Source organism: Phocoena phocoena, chromosome 3 (assembly GCF_963924675.1).
Source record: "Phocoena phocoena chromosome 3, mPhoPho1.1, whole genome shotgun sequence".
NCBI lineage: Eukaryota > Metazoa > Chordata > Mammalia > Artiodactyla > Phocoenidae > Phocoena > Phocoena phocoena.
The window spans coordinates 168,060,244-168,084,185 of record NC_089221.1 but is presented as its reverse complement, the minus strand read 5'-3'; the positions used below and the strand labels follow the sequence as shown (position 1 = coordinate 168,084,185).

General features: G+C 46.2%; 1 protein-coding gene across 3 annotated transcripts in view; it reads right to left on the bottom strand.

Moving 5' to 3' along the window:
- Window positions 1–23,942, bottom strand: part of INSR (insulin receptor) — a 126,074-nt gene that overhangs the window by 6,910 nt on the left and 95,222 nt on the right. Inside the window, exons 10-17 of one of the 3 annotated variants that reach the window (XM_065874766.1) lie at window positions 21,139–21,340; window positions 18,937–18,972; window positions 14,543–14,817; window positions 12,803–12,942; window positions 7,827–7,986; window positions 4,463–4,565; window positions 2,979–3,046; window positions 189–433 (exon numbers count right to left, since the gene is read on the bottom strand). In XM_065874766.1, coding sequence (XP_065730838.1) covers window positions 189–433; window positions 2,979–3,046; window positions 4,463–4,565; window positions 7,827–7,986; window positions 12,803–12,942; window positions 14,543–14,817; window positions 18,937–18,972; window positions 21,139–21,340 — 1,229 coding nt within the window. The remainder of the gene's footprint in view (window positions 1–188; window positions 434–2,978; window positions 3,047–4,462; window positions 4,566–7,826; window positions 7,987–12,802; window positions 12,943–14,542; window positions 14,818–18,936; window positions 18,973–21,138; window positions 21,341–23,942) is intronic. The other 2 variants (XM_065874767.1, XM_065874768.1) reach the window with 2 other exon arrangements.

The window sequence follows — 23,942 nt, the reverse complement described above, 5'->3', positions numbered from 1 at the left end:
CTGAGTGAGGTGGGAGAGGATGGGATTTGAGAAATGAGAAGGGAAGGGCCACCTTTATTTGGATGTTCAGCAGAGTCGGGGCTGGGCAGGAGGTCCACACCCAGCATCCCCACTGCTCTATGCGATAGGAGGAAGGACAGGTATTACAGGAAGACTTTTTCTGCTCCTGGAGCCAACTCGGGACTCACCACGTGGTGGCAGGTGAAGCCCTTCATGACTGAGGCCTCGTTGAGAAATTCGATCCGCTCTCGCAGGCTGGCAGACTCGTTCACCGTCTTCACCGCCACTCGGGTCTCCGCCTCGCCCTTGACAATGTCCCTGGCGTTGCCCTCGTACACCATGCCGAAGGAGCCCTGCCCCAGTTCTCGCAGGAGCGTGATCTTCTCTCGAGGCACCTCCCACTCATCCGGCACGTACACAGAGCAGGGAAACACTACACCTCACTTATCTACACAGCACGCTTGGAGGATCCCTCAGGGGTCCCTGGCCATCTCCCACCTGAGCTCTCCCTCCCAAACGTTCACTGACTCCTGTGGTCCAGACCCTGTGCCGGGCAGTGGGCACAGAGCCAGGAACAGGACAGGCAGAGACTGGGGAAGGAGTCCAGGGTTCTGGCCAGTAAACGCTGAGCTGAGCCTGCATCCCCATCCTTTCTGTCTGATTTCAGAGCCCTGTTACCAAAGGATGCTAATTCCCAGCTGAGCCTGTTATTTCTGCAAAGTACCAAGGGGATAGGGGATGACCCTATCTGACAGGTGAGTGAGCTCACCCGAGACCACCCAGTGCCAGTGGATCTGCAGATGGGATGCAGCCACATAAGTGAGAACAGAAGAACCCAGGTGGCGAACCCACCAAATGGTGTTTGTTTTAAGCCACTAAGTTTGGGGTGGTTTGTTACGCAGCAAATAATCTGCAGACAAATACACATAGTCCTCATAAGAAAAGCCAAGATGTTTTCTGCCCTCCTCTGCACCTGTTATGGGCTGAATTGTGTCCTTAGCAAATTTATTTGTTGACATCCTAACCCTGGTATCTCAGAATGTGACTGCATTTGGAGATGGAGTCTTTACAGAGGTGATCAAGGTAAAATGAGGTCATTAGGGTGGCCCTAATCCAGTCTGACTGGTGTCCTTGAAGAGGAGATCAGGACCCAGACACACACAGAGGGAAGACCATGTGAGGACACAGGGAGAAGATGGCTGTCTACAAGCCAAGGAGAGAGGCCTCAGGAGAAACCAACCCTGCTGACCCCTTGATCTCAGACTTCCAGCCTCCAGGACTGTGAAGAAATCAAACTGTTTACTAAGCCACCCAGTCTGATCACAGCAGTCTGAGCAACACGATACGGTCACCAATGGCTCTTTCAAGGACATTGGACCAGACAAGCATTCTGCACCCAAATGAACTCACAGATGCTCACTGGGGGGCCCCTCAGGCTTCTGAGCTTGGACCTTTCCCTGTGTGTATCCCTTGGCCCAGAACTTCCTGGCCTTAAAGACCCATGAGCCCCAATTTCTAGCTTTCACTTAGTACCCCTGTGCTCTCGGCCATTGCTGCATCCCCGGAAGGAAACAGGACAGTAGGGTGGAGAGGTGGTCCTGAGGTTCAGCTTCCCCATCTCTGATACGGTTAACAATGCCATTCTCAAACAGGCAGGGGATGCTCTGGATTAACTTTCACCCACTCCTGCTCCTGGGCTCTGTGTATATTCCCACTCGGAATAAACTCCTTGTCTAGCTTCTCTGTTCTGATGCTTTGAGGTCTTGCTGAACCTGCCAGGACTGCCCACCCCAGGGGTGGCCAATTCCTACCGACAGTAAATGACGTGCCTGTGAGTCCGCTTTTCATATGCAGACCAACCAATCCACAGCCCACACCCCAACCCCCTCCGTGATCAGGCTCTCACACTCTGGGCCACTATCCCCCTGCCCTGATCACCCCAGGGCCAGTTTGCAGACAACCAAGGACAGCCCCTATGCCCCAGACCCTGCTGAAACAGTTCAAACTAGCTCATCCTATGTCTTACCCTGCCTGACTCCTCCTTTCCCATGGAAAAGACAATAAAGCCTCTTGCCGACATTTTTCCATCACTCCCTCTGCTTCCTGGCCGACCCTGGTGCTTCCCCATGTGGCCCTGCCTCCTGTTTCAACGGACTCTGTGAGTCTAAACTTCTTCCTCATGATAGTCACTTGCAGGTCTGCACGTCTCACCAGACTTATTTAAAACAAATCCCGGGTACCCTTAGAAACACCATCCCTGTACCCCAAGGCAGCATCCTGTCAGGCAACGGTGCGCATGCCTTGAAAGTCGCTTTCTGAATTTGCTACACGAAGCATTTTAGAAACTTGTAAGTGCAACAGCTGCGTTCACATCTGAAGGAACAGCCACGCCTTTTCTTCAGGGGTCACTCACTGCCTTTTGGTACAATCCAGGGGAATATGGCCATTGATCCTGCCATATCAGCGTCAGCATCACACCCATGGTCAGCTGACAGCAATAGTAGATGTGCCCCTGGTACACACCCAGCCTCCCACCTTCCCCATCTTGTCCTTGCTTCTTGTCTGCCCCATCCCTGATCCCCAGTCTCTCACCTTGGCTTCTGATTCCCACCTCCGAGCCTGGATGGCCAGTTTGGTCACCACTTTCTGGCTCTGACCCTCGGCACTCTCTCTGGCACAGGATCCAAGCTCTATACCCCCACAGCTGGGGCACCAAGTTCACGGCCTCTCAGCCAAGCCCACAAATGGGTCCCAGACCAGCTAGATCAGCCCATTCCAACAAGTGCCAGACAGCAGGTGTCCGACTGCTCCCGGTAACAGGGTTTCTGCAGCAAGGGGCAGGTCTGCAGACTCAACTGAATGAAAGGACTCTTCTCAGCCCCCCAGGGTATCAGCTCTTGACTGTCACTTGACAGTGATGGCAAAGGAAGCTGAACAGCGGGATTCTGGTCACCCACAAGGGAGGGGATCATACTCACCATCGCTGGCACTGAGGTACTCGGGGTTTGAAGAAGCATACAGTGGTCCCAGTGGCCCATCCGGCTGCCTGGATGAGAAAAATGGAGACATTCCATCTTGATATCCTCACAGAACTCTGTGGGTCATTAGCGGGAGGTTACAGCCTCCCCAGTGCAAACAGCCACCCTTATTAGCAGCATGCACGTAATCCTGGATACAGTTTGGGGTGAGGATGGGGGACCCTTATTTTTTTAGCAGAAGCCCATCAGATGGCCACTTAAGTGCATCACCATGGAACCGCTCACTCGTAAGCTACAATTTATGGTTGTCAATATAACATCTAAAAACTGCTCATCTACTCCTGCTCCGGAACCATCTCATTCCAGCTCATAAGAAACAACTGTTGAATTTTCAGGAAATCTGCAAGCCAGTTGTTAAATACAACCACCATTTAAAATTAAATTACACAGGCTTACAGCTAAATACGTTATATTCAAAGCAAAGGTAATGAATATTCAAAACCAATTATCATGCTACCTCTTACTTTGATGGACTGGACACTCTTCAGCCCTTCTGTATTACCTTATTTATTTATATGATTGCATCCATATGGCAGAAATACTACATATCTGTGATTGACTGCATATCTCTTCCCAACTCTGCGTTCAGTGACGTCATGGCTGTAGCTTGAAATTGGCCACGGTGGGAATATTCACAGCGGGTGTAAATAGGCAAACGCTACATACCAAGACCGGTTTATTGTTCTGTTGTACATCCAGGCTTGAGAAAGTGATGGCAAGAATGTCAGTAATGCGGATTAAGCTTAAATGTGTGTCATCTCTGTAGCCATGACATTGCCAATGGCACAAAAATTGAGAAAATATGCTTTCAGTATTTAAAAATTATTATCTGATTCTGCAAAAGTCATTCCTATTGTTGATGAATATATATGCCTTATTTCATTTTTATCTTGCTCTTAAATGTAAACAAAATATCAATCAAGATTCATCTTGGAACTACAGCCGTTCTACAGTTGCACTCATAGGTTGGTTATAGATACAAAGGTTCAGGGGAGAAAAAATTGACAAAAACATTTGGTGAGGATCAACTGGCTGTAGGGAATTTATGATAGCGAGTACTGTATATTGTATTATGAGAATTATCTGTAAGTTGCATGCTATACATCCTTTAGATCAGTAAGATTTACAGTAAATTTATTTATTTTAAACATATTTATTTATTTTGTTGCGCTGGGTCTTAGTTGTGGCAGGCAGGCTCCTTGGTTGTGGCATGTGAACGCTTAGTTGCGGCATGCATGTGGGATCTAGTTCCCTGACCAGGGATCGAACCGGGGCCCCCTGCATTGGGAGCATGGAGTCTTATCCACTAGTGCCACCAGGGAAGTCCCTACAGGAAATTTAGATATAACTCTATCTACATGTAGGCATACTTTTCCCCGAGAGAGCTGCTTGTTAACCATTTACCAGAACACCTCTGTGCTCACCTCTTTCTCAGGAATAGATAAATACTTCCGATCACGACACTGAAGAGAAAGACAAAGATGAGGGGGCCGATGATAATTTTTGCAATATTTGATGGCACGTCTACTGAAATAGAATAAGAAAATATAGGTTTCACATCAAAATGTGTTCACATCAAAGGTCACACCGGAAAACACATCTACATGTCCAACGGGCCACACACACTTGTCCCCCTTCTCTAGTCCCTGAACCTCTCCTGCGGTGACCCCAGACTACTGCCCATCACCAGCTTTTCTCCCTTCACCATCGAAGGCCACCTTCACGGGCACGCAACCCAAGCCATCAGGCAGGTCCGCACACTCAGAAGGTTCTGCTCTCTGTTTAATGCTCTATTGTCCCTGTCTGCAAAGTCTTAATAATTTTTAAAGAAGGAGCCCTGCATTTTCACTCTGCACTGGACCCTGCAAATTAAATAGCTTATTTTAATCCCAACAGCACCTCTGGCAGATGAAAAATTCACCAGAAGTGCCCTGTGTTTGCTGGGGGTCGCGTCCCAAAAAACGAAACCAACGGAAGACATGCTATGTAGCCTTAATTCTTTTTAATTCACACACAAGGCTGAGTTGTCTATAATTAGAAATGCATCCACGTATTCAGATTCTTCCAAGCCAAGGAAGAAAGTGAGTTCTGGGAAGCCAGAGAAGGAACCTAGTCCTTCAGGTCTTTAATAATAGTAGTTTACTGAACACTTAGGAACACGCCAGGCACTGTTTGAAGTGCTTTGCCCGGGAGATCTTAATTAATCATCCCATAAGCCAAGGCGGGAGGTGCTATGATCAATGCCAGTTAACAGATTGGGAAACAGAGGCTCAGAGAGGTGAGGGGTCATGCCCAAGTCCAAGAGCTGATCCACGGTGGAGCAGGGATTTGAACTCGGGCCATCTGAGCAAGTTCTTGACCACCATTCCATGCTGCCTTTGGTGGCCATCTCTATCCAGAGACATCTCATCCTCCTGGACCTCCCTGAATTGACAGCAAACTTCCTCCTTCCACCTCTGGTGGCTCCTGGCATGGAGAAAGCCTCCCTAAATATTTGCTGATTGAATGGGACATGAAAAATGGAAACCGTCTGGTCACGTGCCGTGGTCGGTAATGTCTCTCTTCCCCATCCTTTGGCAGGGGAAGCTGGAGGCTACTGATTGCTCAGAACCCAACACATCTCACGGTAGAATCTGAGATCCATGCTGCCTGCCCCACCCCGTCTCTGTGTCCCAGATCCCACAGTCTTCAGATTCCAGTGGCCACCAGAACTAGGGTGTGGGAAGGGAAGCACCCAGAGTGCAAAATTTGAGAGGAACTCGTGCGCTTGGCCATGCCAGGGCAGAGTCAACCCCTGAGGGTGAGTGCCTCTTTAAATTTTGCACCCTAGGTGCCTTGCTTGCCTCCTTGTTATTTAAGAAAGAATTTTTTAAAGTAATCTAATGTGTCAAACATTTAATTCTCCAGCTGTTTTGCTATTGTTAGTAAGCAGTGCTGGATTTCCTTGAACATTTATCTTTTCTGGACATCTCTGGTCATTTCCTTAGGATGAACGTCTAGAGCCAGCACTGCTGGCTGAAATAGTAAAAGCCTTTGTAAGCTTTTTTGATACATACTATTAGAGGACTACATTTTAGGACTTGTCTACCATGAAACAGAATGCCCGTGTGTCTGCACTCTTGGACAACACTAAGTACATACTTAAAAAACAGAAACAAACAAAAACCTTGCAAATTTGATAAGTTAACAATTCTATCTCACTTTGACTTGCTTTTCTTTCTTTTGGTGTGGTTTTGAGTGAGGCTGGACCTTTTCTTCCTTACGTATTCTATTTTTTCTATTTCTTTTTAAATAGGTTATTTAGATCCTTTGCTTATTTTGTGTGAGGACATATATCTTTAACTCATAGGAGACATATATACGTACTCATTTTGTATGAAAGATATAACTGTTTGTCAATGATGTTACAAATGTTTTTCCCACTTTGATATTTTCCTTTGAATTTTATTCATGGTGTCCCTCCAAATCCTTGAAAAATCCTAAGTCTTAGGAGTGTCTTTGTTATTGATGATCCCCTTGGAACATACCTGAGTTTATGCTAAGACATGAGATGGTTCGGGATGGGGGCTGGTCACCAGAAAACCAAGTGTGTGATTAGAGAGGTGGGGTGGCCTCCAGACAGGGGGAGGGGCTGGAGGTGGAGTTCAATCATGTGGGCAGTGCTTCAACCAATCACATCTGTGTAGTGAAACCCCAATAAAAACTCAGTTCACCAGAGCTCAGAGGAGCTTCCTGGCTGGTGAACACATCAGTATACCAGGAGGTGGTGTGATGTGTCCTGATTCCATGGGGAGAAGACACAGGAGCCGTGTCCAGGACCCTCCTAGCCTCCACCTTATGGGGCTCTTCATTTGGGCGGTCCTGAATTACATCCTTTGTAATAAAACTGTCATTGTCATATAGCACTTTCCTGAGATCTGTGAGCCATTCTAGCAAATGATCAAATCTGATGGGGCTGTGATCACACCCAAATTTGTAGCCAGTCAGTCAGAAGTACAGGTGGCCTGGAGAACCCCCAAAACTTGCATCTGGCATCTGAGGTGAGAGCAGTCTTGGTGGGAACAACGCTCTTTTTAATTTGTAGAGTCTGTGCTAACTCCAGTGGAAAGCATCAGAATTGTAGTGCTATATGTCCGGTTGGTGTCAGAACACTGACACCACCCAAGTTCCCACTCCTCCTGGGCTAGAATCTCCCTTCCTTCCAAGTGTCTGGGTTCCTACCACATGTCGGGCTGAACATCTTCCGCCCCAACTCATACAATCTTCCAGTTTCCGCCAAGATATCACCACTTCCAGGAAGCACTCCCTAACCAGCTCAGCTCTCCCCACCTGTCCTCACCCTACTGTCCACAGTGTATCCAGCTCACCCCATGGTGGCACTTCCTGCCTCCAGGCCAAGAGCACACCCAAGGCCGAGCAGATAAGCGCCCACATCCTCCCTCGGAGGGCATGGCCTATCTAAAAACAAAGATGAAGACACCAGTAACCGGAGCTAATGTGTTTATCGGATATGCCCTGTGCCAGCCACTTGACATTCGTGATGTCATTGAAACGTCCCTTCACCTCCAGGGGTGGTCCTAGTATTATATCCATGATCAGATGGAGAAGTGCAGGCTCAGAGAGGGCACGCCTCTTGCCCTGGTCACACAGCAGCAGCCGTTGGACCCAGGAGTCAAGACAGAGCCAGTACCCACAGCCTCCATGCTCCCCCAACCATCCTTTGAAATGTTCTGCTGTGTGTGGCAGCAAGCACAGACCCTACCAGTCGAAGTGGCCGTGCAGACTTACAATAGTCTGTGACGTAGAAATAGGTAGCTTCCGTCCAGGAGCCATTGCCCGCCAGGGAGGTGGCCCGAACTCGCACACTGTAGTTCCCGGGTGGCAGACCACGCAGCCTGCAGCCCCGCTCCAGAGCAAAATGCCTGCGGGAGACGCAGAGATGCAGCTCCTAGAAAACAAGGATCCCACTCAGAAGTGACACGGACGGAGTTAGCCACAAACGCTGCAACAGGCAAGCGACTTTGAGACTCGAGGAATTACAGAACCTCAGCTCTATGGATAAGGCACAGACAGAGAGGTTATCATTGATACATGATAACAGCCAATCTTCCTAAACCACAGCCAAGCCTGTGGCTCAGATCACGTCATTTAATTCTTATAACCACCTCACGCTTAGCCTCATGTTAGAAACAGGAAAACTGAGGCTTGGGGTGGAGGTCTGGCAAACGTTTGCTGTAAAGGGCCAGAGAGTCAATATTTCTGGCTTCAAGGGGGCCAGACGGTCACTGTCACCGACTCAACCCGGCCATCATAGCTGAAAAGCAGCCAGAGACGGATCCTGAATCCTGAATCTATAACATCCGTAAACAACTGAATGTGGCTGTGTGCCCACAAAACACGGTGGATGCTGAAAGCTGAACTTCATAGAAATGTACACATGTCAAGAGATGCTATTCTCCTTTGGATTCTTTTCAACCATTTGAAGATGTGGAAGTGACTCTTAGCTCACAAGCTGCACAAAAACAGGTTTTACATAAATAGCTTGCCCTCCCCTGATTGGGGAGCTGAAATGATTTGTCCCAGATCTCATAGCTGATAAGTGGCAGGGAAGCCCTCGAACCCAGAACTGTCTGGCTCCAAACCTCTCCTTGAAACCACCATGGGGCATTTTCACCAGGACTCCAGAAGGTCAGGAAAAAAGGGACCCAGATCACCTAAATCACCGAAGAACCAACCCGTTACATGGGCTTAATGTCTTAAGGACAAATTTTAAAACACCTTCCTTTCCTTTTGATTTATTTTACCACCATTAAAAGAGTTGGGATCTACTTAAGTGTCTGGCAAGAAGAGAGGAGATAAGTAAAGCATACATGCCCCAGCAATAAACATGTAAAAAGAAAGAAACCCAGAGCTTATTAGGAAAGGCGTGAGGCTTACTGGGAAATACGACCACGAAACTTGCAAACGGCCGCCAAATTTTGAAAACTTTCCAAAACAGCTCCAGGCTAATAGTGCATGCAGAGAACTGGACTGGAAATTTTCAGGAAGGAGTGCAGAGAGAGAGAAACATAAAAACTCCCGTGCTTATCATGTGACAATAACAGCAAGAAAACAGATCGGGCTGGCGGCAGGGGTGGGGAAGTCTAGTCCAAAGGTTCTTCCAAGTAGGATGAGTCACCAAGTGGAAAGGGACAAATAAGCAAATATAGAAATCAAAGGTAGCTGCTCTCCGGGATAAAGGGGAAATACATCCTACAGTGCTGGCCATGTACCTCGAGGGGTGGGGATGGAGAAGGGAGCATGTTGGAAGGAACTAGAGGCAGCTCTCTCCATAGACACCAAAAAAGCAAAACAAAAAAGAAGCAAATCTGATGAAGAGTGACGAAGCCAATTATAGAAGTTTGTGCAAACAAGAGAAAAAAAAACAGCTAAAGCTGCAAAAACGTACTGCAGCAAAGGATATAGTGCGCAAAAACTGAAAATCGATGCTCTTTCCAGGATGCGGGTGGTCTCTGGTACCAGGGTCCCCCAAGGTGGGAAGGGAAGTGGTGAGGGGAAAAATGACTCTAATGCAAGGTTCAAGGAGAGGCAGAATCAAAAACAATGCAGCTAGAGGTGATTTTGGCTGTTAAACTAGCAAATAAGGGGAAAAAATGACCTCCCACCAAATGCTGGAGAGAATTTTGTAAAACTAGCAAAATCATATCCCAACAGCACAAACGGTATAAAAATAGCTTTTTTTAATATTACTTTTTACTTTATCAAAGCGATACTAGACAATCATGGAAAATGGAGATAATCGCCCAGTTTTGCTTATAAGTTTTTTTTTTCTTTTAACGTATTGTAACCTCTCACTCCTAATTTTCCCTCTATCCCTCTGTTCCCCTAAAGAGCAAATAGGGCTCGTCTGTCTAGGATCAGGGTCCATGCAGGTCCCAGGGCTATGCAGGGCAGAGGTTATGGTGGAGATTGGTGGTAAGAATTCCTACCGGCAACACCTGGGCTCCAGGAATGAGAGAGACAGGCCAGTGAAGGCGGCTGCGAGAAGTTAGGGTTGGGTCCAGTGCCAGTAGGGTAACAACTGTCCCAGTTTACCCAGATTATCTCGGGATGCAGGACTTCAATGCTCAAACCTGGGAAATTCCAGGCAAGTGGGGATGAGCTGGCCTCAGTAGCAGAGACCTGTCTCCATGGAGACAGAAGGCAGATTAGTGATTGCCAGGGGCTGGAGGAGGAGGGAGCAGGGAAGATTGGGGGTTGATGGCTAAGGAGGTAGGCTTTCTTTGCTGGGTGACGAAAATATTCTGAAATTGTGGTGATGGTTGCACAGCTGTGACTATATTAAAAATCATTGAATTGTATGTTAAATGGGTATATTTTATGGTATGTGAAGTTACCGCAATTAAGCTGTTATTTTAAAACCCTCAGGGCTGAGCCAATCAGCACACAGCACTGTCATGGTCATACGATTGGGTGTCACGTGACCTCAGCATGGCTGGAAATGCTGGGACACAGACTCTCTCTCCCTCTAGGCTTGGCACTGAGAGGATATGAAGATTGGAACCGCTAAAATCACAGGACGATCAGGAGCTGCTGGGATCACTGCAAGGACCCCTTGAGGTGCAACAGATCCAAAGGAATTCTGGATCCAGCTGCGCCTGATGTCCTTCGACTGTTCAGTTATGGGAGCTGATAAGCTTCCCTTTTGTCATAAGCTACTTTGGATGGGGTGGGGGGGGGTGTTTCTTGGCTGCTGGTGGAAGATGAAGAATAACAGCTTGGAAGATCTGAAATCCAGAGCCTGTAATCTCAACCTCTACATTATACTGGACAATGGTCACCCCCAACATCATTGTAAAGGGCTGTACATCCACGAGTTTTATGGATATACCATCCTCTATGTATCCATTCTCCAATGGACAGACAGCTAGTGGCATGTACTTTTTGCTAGTGGTGAAAATCTTATGCAGAAAGCTTTACCGCCACCCCAAATTTGAATTATTTCCTTAGAACAGGGATTGGGATAAGATATTAAATCAACGCTGCAATAACGGCTCCTTATGAATCATGCCTCTCTTTATACACCCCTGAGGGCTCCCCTCCTATACTGATGCTGGGCTTGGCCACTGGACTCACACTGGTGCACAGTTTTCCTTGTTTCTTTTGACAGTGCTCTGCAGGACATATAAAAACAGGCTGAGGGTCAGATTTGGCCCACAGACGATAGTTTGCAGATTTCAGTTCTAAATCATCATCAAAGCTGAATATCTGGACATCAAGAGATGTGGTCCCAGGAAGGATCAACAGAGAGAGGTCCGTCTGTCCTCTCTGGCTTGCGGAAGCCAAGCTCTGCCCACCTGGTTACAGGATGACTCTCCCTCAAAGTTCCAAGAAGTCGGACACTTTTGCTACAACTTCTGTTAGGGGTTGGCAAACTAGGGCCCGCGGGCTGAATCCGGTCCACTGCTTGATTTTGTAAATAAAGTTTTATTAGCACACAACTACTCCCATTCATTGTTGTATTGTCTGTGTCTGCTTTGGAGCTCTAACAGCAGAGTTGAGCAGTTGATCCAAGACTGTATGGTTCCCAAAGCTGAAAATATTAACTCCCTGGCCCCTTATGGAAAATGACCTCTGATCCACCTAATCACCCCTAATTGCCGATGTCAGGCCTCAGAGCCCAAGGATCTGGGTTTGAGTGTTGGGTGTATGACCTTGAGAAAGTCTATTCAGCTCCCCAAATTTCCATTCTCTCAGCCATAAATGGAGACACTAGCAGATTTTCCCTTAGAGGGTCATTGTGAGGTATAAATGGATCATTGCAAAGGGCTCAGTTGATGGCAGGGTACACCCTCCGGGTCAAACTCAGGTAGGTAACTTGACATCTGCCTGAAGTCACCCAGTAAAGGGGAGAAATATCCTTAATCAGGTCCACACCCCAGGAGTGCCTCTCTTGACAGGTGTAGACCCCAAGCCCTTTCTGGGGATAGAGACCTGCCCCACAGTGGTTACAGGCTTAAGAGTAGGGACCAGCAAATCCCAGCCTGCTTGCTGCCTGTTTTTGCAAATAAAGTTTTATTGGCACACAACCATACCCCTTCATTTACGTATCGTCTACACGGCAGCTTACACAATGCAAAGGCAGAGTTGAGTATCAGACACCGTCTCACCACAAAGCCAAACATGTTTCCTATCTGGCCCTTTACAGAAAAGAATTGCCAACCCCTGGATTAGAACATCAGATAGTCTTGGGTTTGAATCCTGACTCTATTCTTATAAACCTTGGATGCCTCATGTTTAAATTCTGGATGCTTCAGTCAGTACCAAGCTCATTTGGGTTATTCTGAGGGTTTATCGCACTTCATTGGTCCCGAGAGACATACGATTTTCACATTTTGACATTTCTGAAATTGGAACGCATCTCACAATTAGAATTGGCAACAGCTTTTCCTCTCTTAGCGTTCTATAAGAATAACAGGGCCTCTTATCACGTCTTAGATATGGTGGAAATAGGATAAATGAGACACCGTGTGTTAAGCGTTTAGCATGCACAGGGCACACGGTAAGTCCTGGGGATAGTTTAGCTACAATAAAATTTGTACGCTGGCATTTCTGACCCATCTCCCTGGAAAGTCATATATCAAGGCTTTGAGTCCTCATGACAAAGCACCTAATGAGAGAAGCACTAGAGCCAGAACTTAAGAAGAAAAAGGAGGTACCAATGACAGCCTTGAAGGCACATCCCCAGGCGTCAAGGATCTTACCTCTTCGCCGTATCGTCGATAACTCACTTCGTACAGCACGATCAGACCGTTGGGTTCCTTGGGCTCCTGCCACATCAGGTGAACGACGTTGTTCTCGAAGATTTCGTGGGTCACGGGGCCAACAATATCATCTGCCTTGGCTGTAAGGGGCAGCGGTTAGAGGCAGGGACCCGATCCCTGGACCAAATCCCACCTCCACCACTTAGCAGCTGAGTGACCTTAAACTGGGTACGTAACTTTCTTGTGTTCCATTTCCCATATTGGAGAATGGACGTATAGAGCTCGTCTCATGGGATTCTCTACATATTTATGTCTGTCTGTCTATCAATCGATTGATCTATGTCACATCCTGTTGAAATGGAGCAGGTGCCCTATGGTCTGTGTCCCCCATGTCCTCCGCCTGCCTTTTGTCTGTGGAAAAACTGTAGCCAAAGAATAAGTTTAATCAGAGAAGGGAGAAAATGCAGAAACAAAGGAAAACAGTCAAAGGAGACCAAATAATAATAATTTAGTCATTAAGCAAAGTCAGGGACCTTGAGTTCCTTCTCAAGGGCTACAGATAATATTCTGAGCCCTATCCTGTGAACTGTCTTGTAGATACTGAAACCCTCGCCAGGTGGAGACGTTAACTACATGATGACCAGACTGTACCCATGACATAAGCCGCCACAATTCCAAGAATTGGCCTCAAAGTGATGGAAACAAACCAACCCTGGAACTAAAGACTAACCATACTTAAAACAATCAAGATGACGCTGGTCAGACCACTGATGACCAATTTCAAGATGACGGTCAGAGCTGGCTGTGCTGTTTCTGCATGTAGCCCCCTCCCTCCGTCTAGAAAAGCTCTTGCCTACTGACTGTCGTTGGGAGGGAGTCGGCCTTTGGACAAGTGTCCGCCCTCCCCTCACCCCCCAGTTGCCACCATCCAAAATAAAGCAAATTTTCCTTTCCACCAACCTTGCCCCTTTATTGGCTTTTGAGCAGCAAGCAGCCGGACCCCACTTTCAGTTACACCGTTGGTTCTGTTTCTCTGGAGAACCCTAACACACTGTATAAGTATTCCTTAATTTTACTTTATTTTTCTTATGGCTCGTGTGTCCTTTCTAAAGTTTATATAATGGCTATGATGACTCATATAATTACAAAATAATATAGGTTAACATGGATGGACCTTGAGGGCATTATGTTAAGGGAAAAAAGCCAGACAGAGAAAGACTCATAGTATATGATCTAACTTATATGTGGATGATAAAAAAGCTGAACTCATAGAAACAGAGAGTAGAATGGTGGTTCCCAGGGGCAGGGGGGTGAGGGAAATGGGGGGATGTTGGTCAAAGGGTACAAACTTCCATTGATAAGCTGAATAAGTTCTGAGGATCTAATGTACAGCATGGTGGTTATAGTTAACAATATTCTGTTGTATACTTGAAAGCTGCTAAGAGAGTAGATCTTAAATGTTCTCACCACAGAAAAGAAATGGTAATTCTGTGCCCTGACGGAGATGTTAGCTAACGCTACTGAGAGAATGCTTTTGCAATATGTAAGTGTAGCAAACCGACACATTGTACACCTTAAATTTACACGATGTTATACATCAATTACATCTCAATAAAGCTGGAGGAAAATGAAAAATGATTAAGGCAAATAAGTTAAAATCACATATACGCTGCCTAGAGGGTGGAAGGCTTTTCCTTGGTCAGCCTGGGGCTCTTGGCCCCATGATGTGAGCTGACCCACCTTCGGGCATGGTCCTGGCACTGACATATGCAGCCACACTGCACCTCTCCTCGGGGGAATCTTGGTTGCAAGCCTGCAGCTCAATGCGATAGCCAGTAAAGTGACGCAGGCCAGAGATGACCAGAGACTCCTTGTTCACCACTTTCTCGAACGGTCTGTGCTCCTCTGAGCTCGTAGGTGCGCTGGTTGAGGACGTATTGGGGAATCCCGGAATGGTGGGCACGGCCGCTGTCACATTCCCCACATCACCAAGGGCCCTGCGTTTCCTCGACGGCCTGTCACGAGAGTAGGACACACCCGGTCAGGCAACCACCATCTTTTAAAAAACGTTGCCGGAGAATAAAAGGCTTGAAACCAAAGACAGCGGTGCAGTGAGATTCCACGGGGAGTGTGGATTACAATGTTAATTTCCAGGAATTACAACCCAGAGCAGTTTTCAGGATGCCCTCATAGGTGTCATGTCAGGCAGGTGCACCCCAAGAGGGGAGTAGGGGGGGAAAGGGCTCCAGGACCATCCATAGGAGACACACCAATATTCCCCTCAACATGCTTGATTTCAGATTATCATTTTGCAGGTTAATAGCCCAGCCAGGGTCAGTGTTAAAAATAAGATGCCGAAAGCGTGTAAGAGTCTAGCTTTTCAGGAAGCCCTGCCAAATGGTCCAAGCTACTTGACAACATCACCAGTTTAATCAGGAGAAATGCTTCTGATCCTATGACCCTTTAGGACACCTGCATAATCTAAGTGATTATACTTCAGTTCTTGGTAAGAGAATCTTATCACACAGGTTGCTAACGGTAACTCAAAAAATGTCTACACGATTGGCACATTTTCCCCCTTAAAAAGATAGATGAAAAATGTTAATAGCCTAAAAAACATATAAATCCAAAAAAAACGGTATAAAGAAAGTTTGAATTTACTCATTATTCTGCTGGCCACTGTGTCCTTTGGGCAATTTTTTTATTAGGTATGGGTATGATGGGGACCAAGCTAGTTTTATGATCCACGTTGCTCACTTGTACTAGAAGCATTCTCAACTATTTCCCTGAAAACATAATGTGTGAAGTAGGACAGAATTTACATTTTTTCTTTTTCAGTGTAAAGGTTTTCCCTCCTTGTTACGAAAGTACCACGTGTTCATTGCAGAAAACCTGGAAAACTGTAGAATATTCCATTCATTCACAAAGGACATTAATCCTTTATCGATTCACCCTGGTTTGCTGTGTGCCAGTGAGTTTTCTTGAAATGATTTGAAAGAATCTTTCACATTTATCTATGCAAGTTTATATCTCAGCAATTTAAATAATTTTTTTTCCCTTACAGCTAATTTTAGATGGGATTACTAAGGTTTTAGGGCAATCATGAAAGGGACCTTTCCCCTGAGTTACGTTTTAATTGTTGCTAGTATATCTACTGCATTTTTGTTTCTTTCTATTGTACCTACTTTCCCAAACTCTCATTCTAAGAGTTTCAGGGTTGATTTTCTTAGGTTTTCAAGGAACATACTTGAAAAAGGGTCGGCAAACTTTTCCCATACGTGCTAGATAGTAAATATTTAGGGTTTTGCGGGACATGTGATTTTTGTCACAACTATTCAACTTCCAATGGCTTTCAAGCCATGGCAGCTTGAAAACAGCCACTGACACAATGTAGACAAATGGGCGTGGCTACATTCCGATAAAACTCATTGACAAAAACAGGTAGTCTGCTTACCCTTGCACTAGAATACCTGAAAATATCAATGATTTTATTTCCCACAATCCATTCCTTACAATTCTAATTTCTGTATTACTGCATTGGCTAGATACCCAGAGAAATGTTCCTTAGTAATGATGAGATTGGCTTCCTTCCAAAGCTAACAGAAATAGTTTTAAGAAAGATGTTAGCTCAGCTGTTGGTTTCATCTAGGTAATATTTATCTTTTTGCAGAAGTTTTCTATTCCTAGTTTTATAAAAGGCCTCTCCCCCTCCCTTTCTCTAAATTAATAATTTTTAATAAATGCTATTGAATGATATTATTGTGATTTTCCTCACTGGACCTCTTAATGAATTAGATTCTATTAGCAGAATGCCTGATCTTGAACCATCCTTGCATTGTGAGATAAATGATATTGCCAGCACAGTGTTTTATTTAGGACATGTGGATCTAAAATCCCATATTAGCTGGTTCTGGGTTTTCTTCCAACATAGCATCTTTGTCAGGTTCTGCTAAGGGGTTCTATGTTAGTTTTATCAAATGAACTGGGAAGATTTTCCATAGATTTCTATGCTCTGGAAAAGTTTCTGTATTACAGAAAATAGTTGCTCTTTGAGAGTGTGAAAGAACTCAACTAGAAAACTCTCCAAGCCTGAGGTCTTGTTTTTTTTTTTTTGAAGAAATTAATTGACACTTTTTTTAAAAGTCTTTTCCCAAGGTTATTAGGATATCTTTCTGCTGCTTCTTGCATTAGCTTGGACAAGTTAAAATTTCTCAACTCTCTGAAAGTTTCAAATCTAATAGCTCGTGATTATCCATAGACTGCAACATAGTAAAATCTTTGTCAGACTTCAGTTTTACATCACCTTCTTCTAGTTATTTGTGGGTATCTCCCTTTGATTACATGTACCACAAGTTAAGCTATATTGATTTTCCCCTCCCTTCCTAATACATTATACCTTACATTTTAAAGCTTTTTCTTAATTTACCATTTAAGTCTACTAATTTGCAACAAAGTTCAGCTTTGGCAATATTCTACAAGTGAAGGTATGTGATGTTCACGTCTCCGTTATCTTCCAAATGGTTTTTAATGAAAGTTTCCATTTCGACTTTCACCCAACAGAAGCCTAAGTGATCCACTTTTAATCACCAGGAAGTAGAGTTTTCTGTTCAATCTTTTGAAGTTTACCTTTAGTTTTTATTGCGCTGCAGTCAGAAATCAAACCCTACTTCAGGAGCACTCACTAAGATTTTCTTTGTGGTCTTTTCTGTGTGAAAAGACCAATGACATTCTTGAACGGAAACCAAAGCTATTAAACCAAAGATGCACGCATATTAGCAAGGTTCAGAACATTTCTGTGCAAGCACAGATGGGCCTTCCAAATATGACAGAGACACTGGGGCCTCATGAATAACCACTGAGAAGTTGATATCTGAACAAAGGGAAACATAAATGGCCTCAAACAGGCTAAATATGCATACACCAGAAGGATCATACCCCAAAAGACCACGTGGTCATGAAAGACACCCCCATGACAAAGCATCAACTGACTTCTCTCTCTCCCTACATACACAGCACTTTATTATCCCACAATCTCACAGTAGACCAGTGGTTCCCAACCAGGAGTGACTCTGCTCATGGTCCTACCACCAAGGGGACGTTTGGCCTGTCTGGAGACAGTTTTGGTTGTCACTATTTGGGGTATGGTGTGACACTGGCTTCAAAGCAGTAGAGACCAAGGATACAGCTCGTGATTCTACAACACACAGGGCAGTCCCCACAACTGAGAATGATCTGGCCCCAAATGTCAAAAGGTCTGACATTGATAAACTCTCGTCTGGATCCAGGCCTCAAAATTTCTAGACCTTTCTTTACTACAGATTATATTCCTAACGACCACTAGAGGGCAGATCGGGACCGCACACGGCCTAAAAATAAATAAATAAACCCTCTGCTGGAAGAATAAAGTCCCTCCGCATGGCCCCTACCCTGCCTTTCCAGTCTCTCCTGTTCTTTCCAAGAGTCCAGGATTCTTTCCACCGACTTGCCCTTCCCCAAGTTCTCTCTGCCTGTACTCTCTTCCAGGACACGCCTCCTGCTTAATTCTTTTTTTCTTTTTTCTTTTTTTTTTTTTTTAATATTGAAGCATAGTTGATTCTTTAAGACACACGTCAAAGGCGAGCATCCTTGACGATCCTCAGTGGAATTGAGGGACTCGGCACACCTGTGCTCACTCACACCTGTCATCCCGCACCTGTCACCCCCAATAAAAATGTTCCGCTCCCGGATCAGCCTTCCCCACCACCTGCCGCTAAGTGGTTTCGACTCTGGGCACCAGGCACAGTTCTGCAGCTAGATAAATAAATGTGTAGTTAGTAAATGCAGGGAGGAAAAACTGGGCGGCACCCAGGAGGTGCCCAGAAAGTACGCCCTCGAGTCTATGTTTTAGTAAGAGTGTGTTAGTTAGGATTTTTTCCCCCCACATTCACGCCCAGATCCCATTTCAGGGTGAAGGCACTTAACGTGTGGATTTGTGAAGCGCCTGGTCGCGGCAGAGCTGAGCAATGCATGCATCAAACCACAGAAGCCCCCTGGGGTCTCAAAGGGGCACAACATGCTTCCTGACCCGTTGGCCCACTGGCCCCGCGCTGTGCAGCCACCACGGGCCGCGCCTACGTCCCACAGGTGAGTCGTACCTAGTGTCCTCGGCAACAGGGCCTGAAGAGGATTTTCTGTGAAAACAAAACCAGCCGCTTTGAGGACAGCCCTGGACCATGGACCGCTTGTTCCCATCACTTGAACCACACCTTCCCCAGCAGATGCGGAGAACACAGCCAGGGGCTGGGGCGCAGGGGGGAAGCAGAGAAAACACCCCCCCCCCCCCAGAGACCTGGTCATCTGGGATTCCCATGGATGTCAAGCTTAACACTACTTTTAAACCTCACAGCTGACTCAGCCATTATCCTAAAGTCTGGCAGTGTTTGAACCGGTAAAACAGTAACTGCCTCCAGGCCTGGGCTGTGCCATTTAGTGGTCTTTTGGACTCAGGGCCAGATAAGAATGCAAGAAAGAGAAAAGAAGAAATGTTTTATATTAATGGTTCTGGGGAAACCTCTCCCAGGAGCATTGCTGGGCCTTTGAAGAGACGCATTTTAGAATCTTGTTTTATCCTGATGTAAATGTGGGGTGGGGGGGGTGTCGATATACTTTGGAAATGGCCAATTGTATTGGACATTTCTGAGTAGCCTTCTGGTGAAGTCCATGGCGGGAGGGGGAGGTCAAGTGTGGAGAGGGAGGGGCAGCTGAAAGCCCTCAGCACACATTTGATTAAAAACCTGGGCAGGGCTTCCCTGGTGGCGCAGTGGTTGGGAGTCCGCCTGACGATGCAGGGGGCGCAGGTTCATGCCCCGGTCCGGGAGGGTCCCACGTGCCGCGGGGCGGCTGGGCCCGTGAGCCATGGCCACTGAGCCTGCGCGTCCGGAGCCTGCGCTCCGCGGCGGGAGAGGCCACAGCAGTGAGCGGCCCGCGTACCACAAAAAAACAAACAAACAAAAAACCTGGGCAGAGTCATTCATAAGCAAAAAACAAACAAAACCACAGGCTTTGGACCCCTAAAAAGGAGATGGCAAGTGCTTCAGTGGGTTACTGTAAAAATTCATGAATTCATAAGATGCAGTGCTACTGCCATCTAGTGGGTGGAGGCCAGGGATGCTACTCAACATCCTACAACGCACAGGATGGTCCCACCCCAGAGAATGATCTGGCTCCAAATGTCAATAGCGCCAAGGTTGAGAATCCCCATATCACTCGTATAATCTCACAATCCTAAAAAACAGGAGCTACTTTTCTCTCCACTCCTCAGATGAATACACTGAGGAACCGAGAGAGGTAAACTAACCCGTGACCCACAGAAATTTGCATTCTACCTAAGTGTCTCTGCTTGCAGGAAAGGTAAAGAAGTATGAAAAAAACAGAATCATTTTTAAGGCAAGCCCTCTCTGTAGATCAGAAGTACATCAGCAAGCAAGCCCCTTCACTCACTAAAGGAAAAATATTTAAATAGGAGAAGCTCCGGAGTTTTTAAGAGGTCATGGAAAGTTCTGGAAGGGTAAGAAGGTTACACAGATTTTAAAAAGAGAATGCACTGAGCTTGAGACTCATCCACAAATCAAGCATGGGGCCAGGCAGGCACTTCTCGGTCATATAATCTAACAATTGAATCTATCGATTATTGATTATTATCTATAATCATCTATTAGATAATAATCAATTGTTGGTAATCTAATGGAGATCGTTTCAGAACTCAGAATGAGGCCAGAGGCTGGGGTAAAGAGTTCATGAGACATCAGAAAGCAATGTCTTCAGGGACTTCCCTGGCGGTCCAGTGGTAAAGAATCCGCTTTACAACGCAGGGGACACGGGTTCGATCCCTAGTCAGGGAACTAAGATCCCACATGCCGTGGCCCAACTAAGCCCGTGCGCCACAACTACTGAGCTCACGCGCCTCAACTAGAGAGCCCGCTTGCCACAAACTACAGAGCCCACGTGCTCTGGACCCCGTGCGCCATAACTGCAGAGCCCACACGCCCTGGAGCCTGCATGCTACAACTACAGAGAAGCCCGCATGCCTCAACAAAGATCCCATGTGCTGCAACTAAGACCTAACGCAGCCAAAAATAAATGAAAGAAAGCGAAGGTTGAGTTTTTTAAAACACCCCCCCCCCCACCTTTTTTGGCGATTATTCACTCTTCCTGGTACGGTAGTTGTTGAAATCGCAAGATCTCTCCCTCCCTCCAGGGAAGTGGCTCAGCGTGGACTCTGCCCACTCTCTGCGTCTGCACTTCATCTTGTTCCCTAAATAAGGACCCCAGACCCCAAGCCAATGACAAATGCTGACCTGGGGATGAAGACGACATTGTGCAGGTAATCTTCGAATGTTTTCCTGAATGAGGACTCCTCCAACTCCTTGAGGATCTGAGAGTCGGTCTTCGGGCAGGAACAGCATTCACCGGCAGACTCTTCGTACTCACTCTGATTGTGCTTCTGGGACCCCTCAGACTCGAACGGCGGAGACCAGGTCCGGGAGGGCAGCTTCAACCCTGGAGAAAGCCAGAGCGGGGCTCAGGTTCCACCCCACTACACACATACATACACGCAGAGCACAAGGGGCCTTCTCAGAGCTGCTGGGCACAGGGGACAGAGCTCGGGGCCAGGGTCTTGGTTCAAGGTCTACTGGGAAAAATAAGATCTCTCACTGGAGGGTCCTGACAACTGAGAAGGTGCCTGTGGATGTGCAGCAGGAAAATGTCAGACGCCACAACCCCATAGGGCTAGATGCTGAAGGTGACGAGGCATGTCCCTGCCCTCACAGAACCTACATTCCAGTGGACGAGGTACGTGGGGGTGGGAGGAATACACAATAAACTAATAAATACATATGCCGTGGGTCCGATGGTGGGGTGAAAGGACAGAGGGTGTCGGTGGGGGGGAATGTCTCCGAGAAAGTGACCACTAAGCAGTCCCCAAGGAAGTAAAAGAATGAGCCATGCACATGTCTTGGTGTAAAGCAATCCAGACAGCAAAGAGCGAGTGCAAAGGCCCTGAGGTAGGAATTTCCTTGGCATGCCAGAAGACGCCAAGGACCCAGTGTAGCTGGAAGGGGATAAGGGAGAGAATGATGGGAGGTGGCATTAGAAAAGGACTGGGGACCAAGTCACAGTTGAATGAATGAATCATCAATCAACCAGGTAACTATAAAGGGATAAGAGGACAGAGCAGAATTCCAATGGAATTCTAAGGGGTCAGACTTACAGACCCAGTGTTTATACTGAGCAACCAAACTTTGCAGCACAAATGAAAGAAGCTACAATTCGTTCAGGAAAACGGAAGTCAGAGCAGAGCAGTGGTTCTCACCAGGGCAGGGGTGATTCAGCACTGCCCCCCACCCCCCTCTGCAGGACAACGGGCACGGTCTGGTGACATGTTGGTGTTCACCAGGGATGCCGCTCAACATCTTACCTGACACAAGACAGCCCCCACCTCAAAGAATTATCTGGCCCCCAATGTCAACAGTGATGGATGAAAGACATGAAAGGAAATTGCGGGAAGAACTTTTTCCAAGAAGCACAGAAAAGAGAATTTTTTAAAAAGGGAAAAAAGAACAACTTCTCAAGGTCATGCTCTTAAAAATACCACACTGTTTTTTTAAGTATCACAGCTGGTGTGTCTTGACCCCTGAGGTCCAGTCCCGGGGATGCCTGCTGCCTGTCACTTCTGGTACAACCTGGAGGATGTAGGTTACTCCTTAAGGGCAAAAAGGCATGCCCCTGATCCTGGGTGCCTACTCGTGTCTATTGAGCAAGGGAAATTCCATCTCTTCCTCTCCCTTTCAGTGGCTCTGCTAGACAATGAGTTCAAAGTATCTTCCTGTGAATGGTGAGTACCCACTCGGAAGCTCTGCAAAATCCTTAAAAAATACTTCTTCTTAACGTTTATTAATAGACATGGAATAACCTGTGTGGGTTAGCTGTTAGAGGGGCTATTGATGGCAATATGGATAAAAAATTAAAAAAAAAAACACTTCAGATTTCCTTAGTAAAAGGTTGGGGGGGGGTCCTGATTTTTTTCTGGGGAGGAAGGGACTTTTGATCAGGCGTGGACATAGCTCCTGACACCTGTCACCCCTTCTGCATGACACTTGGTGCCCCATGGATTTTCTGTGACTAAAGTGTAGTGAGGTATCTAGGACAGTCAAATGCATAGAGACAAAGTAGAAAGGCGGGCACCAGGGGATGGGGGAGGGGAGTCAGTGTTTCATGGGGACAAAGTTTGCAGTTTGGGAAAACAAGAAAGTGCTGGAGACGGATGCTGGGGATGGTTGCACGACAGTGTGAATGTATTTAATGCCTCTGAGCTGTGCACTTAAAAGCAGTTCAAATGGTAAATTTTATGTTATATATATTCCACAATAAAAAGCCATATAGTTGATAAGACTGTACTGTATAAATGAAATAAACAATTCGATATCAGAGGAGAAGCTAAAAGTTCTCACCAAAAAAAGAGATAAATATGTCAGGTGATAGATGTATTAATTAACTAGATGGGAAGAATCCTTTCAAAATGTGTATGTATATAAAATCATCACAATTTACACTTTAAATACCTTGCCATTTACTTATCAAGTACACCTCAATAAAGCTGGAAAAAAAAAACCACTTGTGATACTAAAGGCAGCTACTACTGGGCACGGTTAGTAAATTATTGATCTTGTGTGTGTTAGAAAGCTTATTAATTTGTGTGTGTATTTGGGTTTTTTAATTGTGGCAAAATATACATGACAAAAAAGTTTCCATCTTAATCATTTCTAAGCGCACATCTCAGTGGCATTAAGGACATTCACGTTCTTGTGCAACCATCCCCACCATCCATTTCCAGAACGTTCTCATCTTCCCAAACTGAAACTCTGTCCCCATGAAACACTCACTCCCCAACCCCTCCCCCAGCCCCTGGCACCCACCATCCGGCTTCCTGTCTCTGTGGATTTGACTCCTCTAGGGACCTCCTAAGAGTTGCATCACACGATATCCGTCCTTGGTTAAGTTTATTTTTTAATTACATAAACTTGGGCATCATTACAAATAAAACCATGTCAAATTGTCATATTGTAATGAGAGATTCAGACTTCCAGAATAAAAGTCGTTG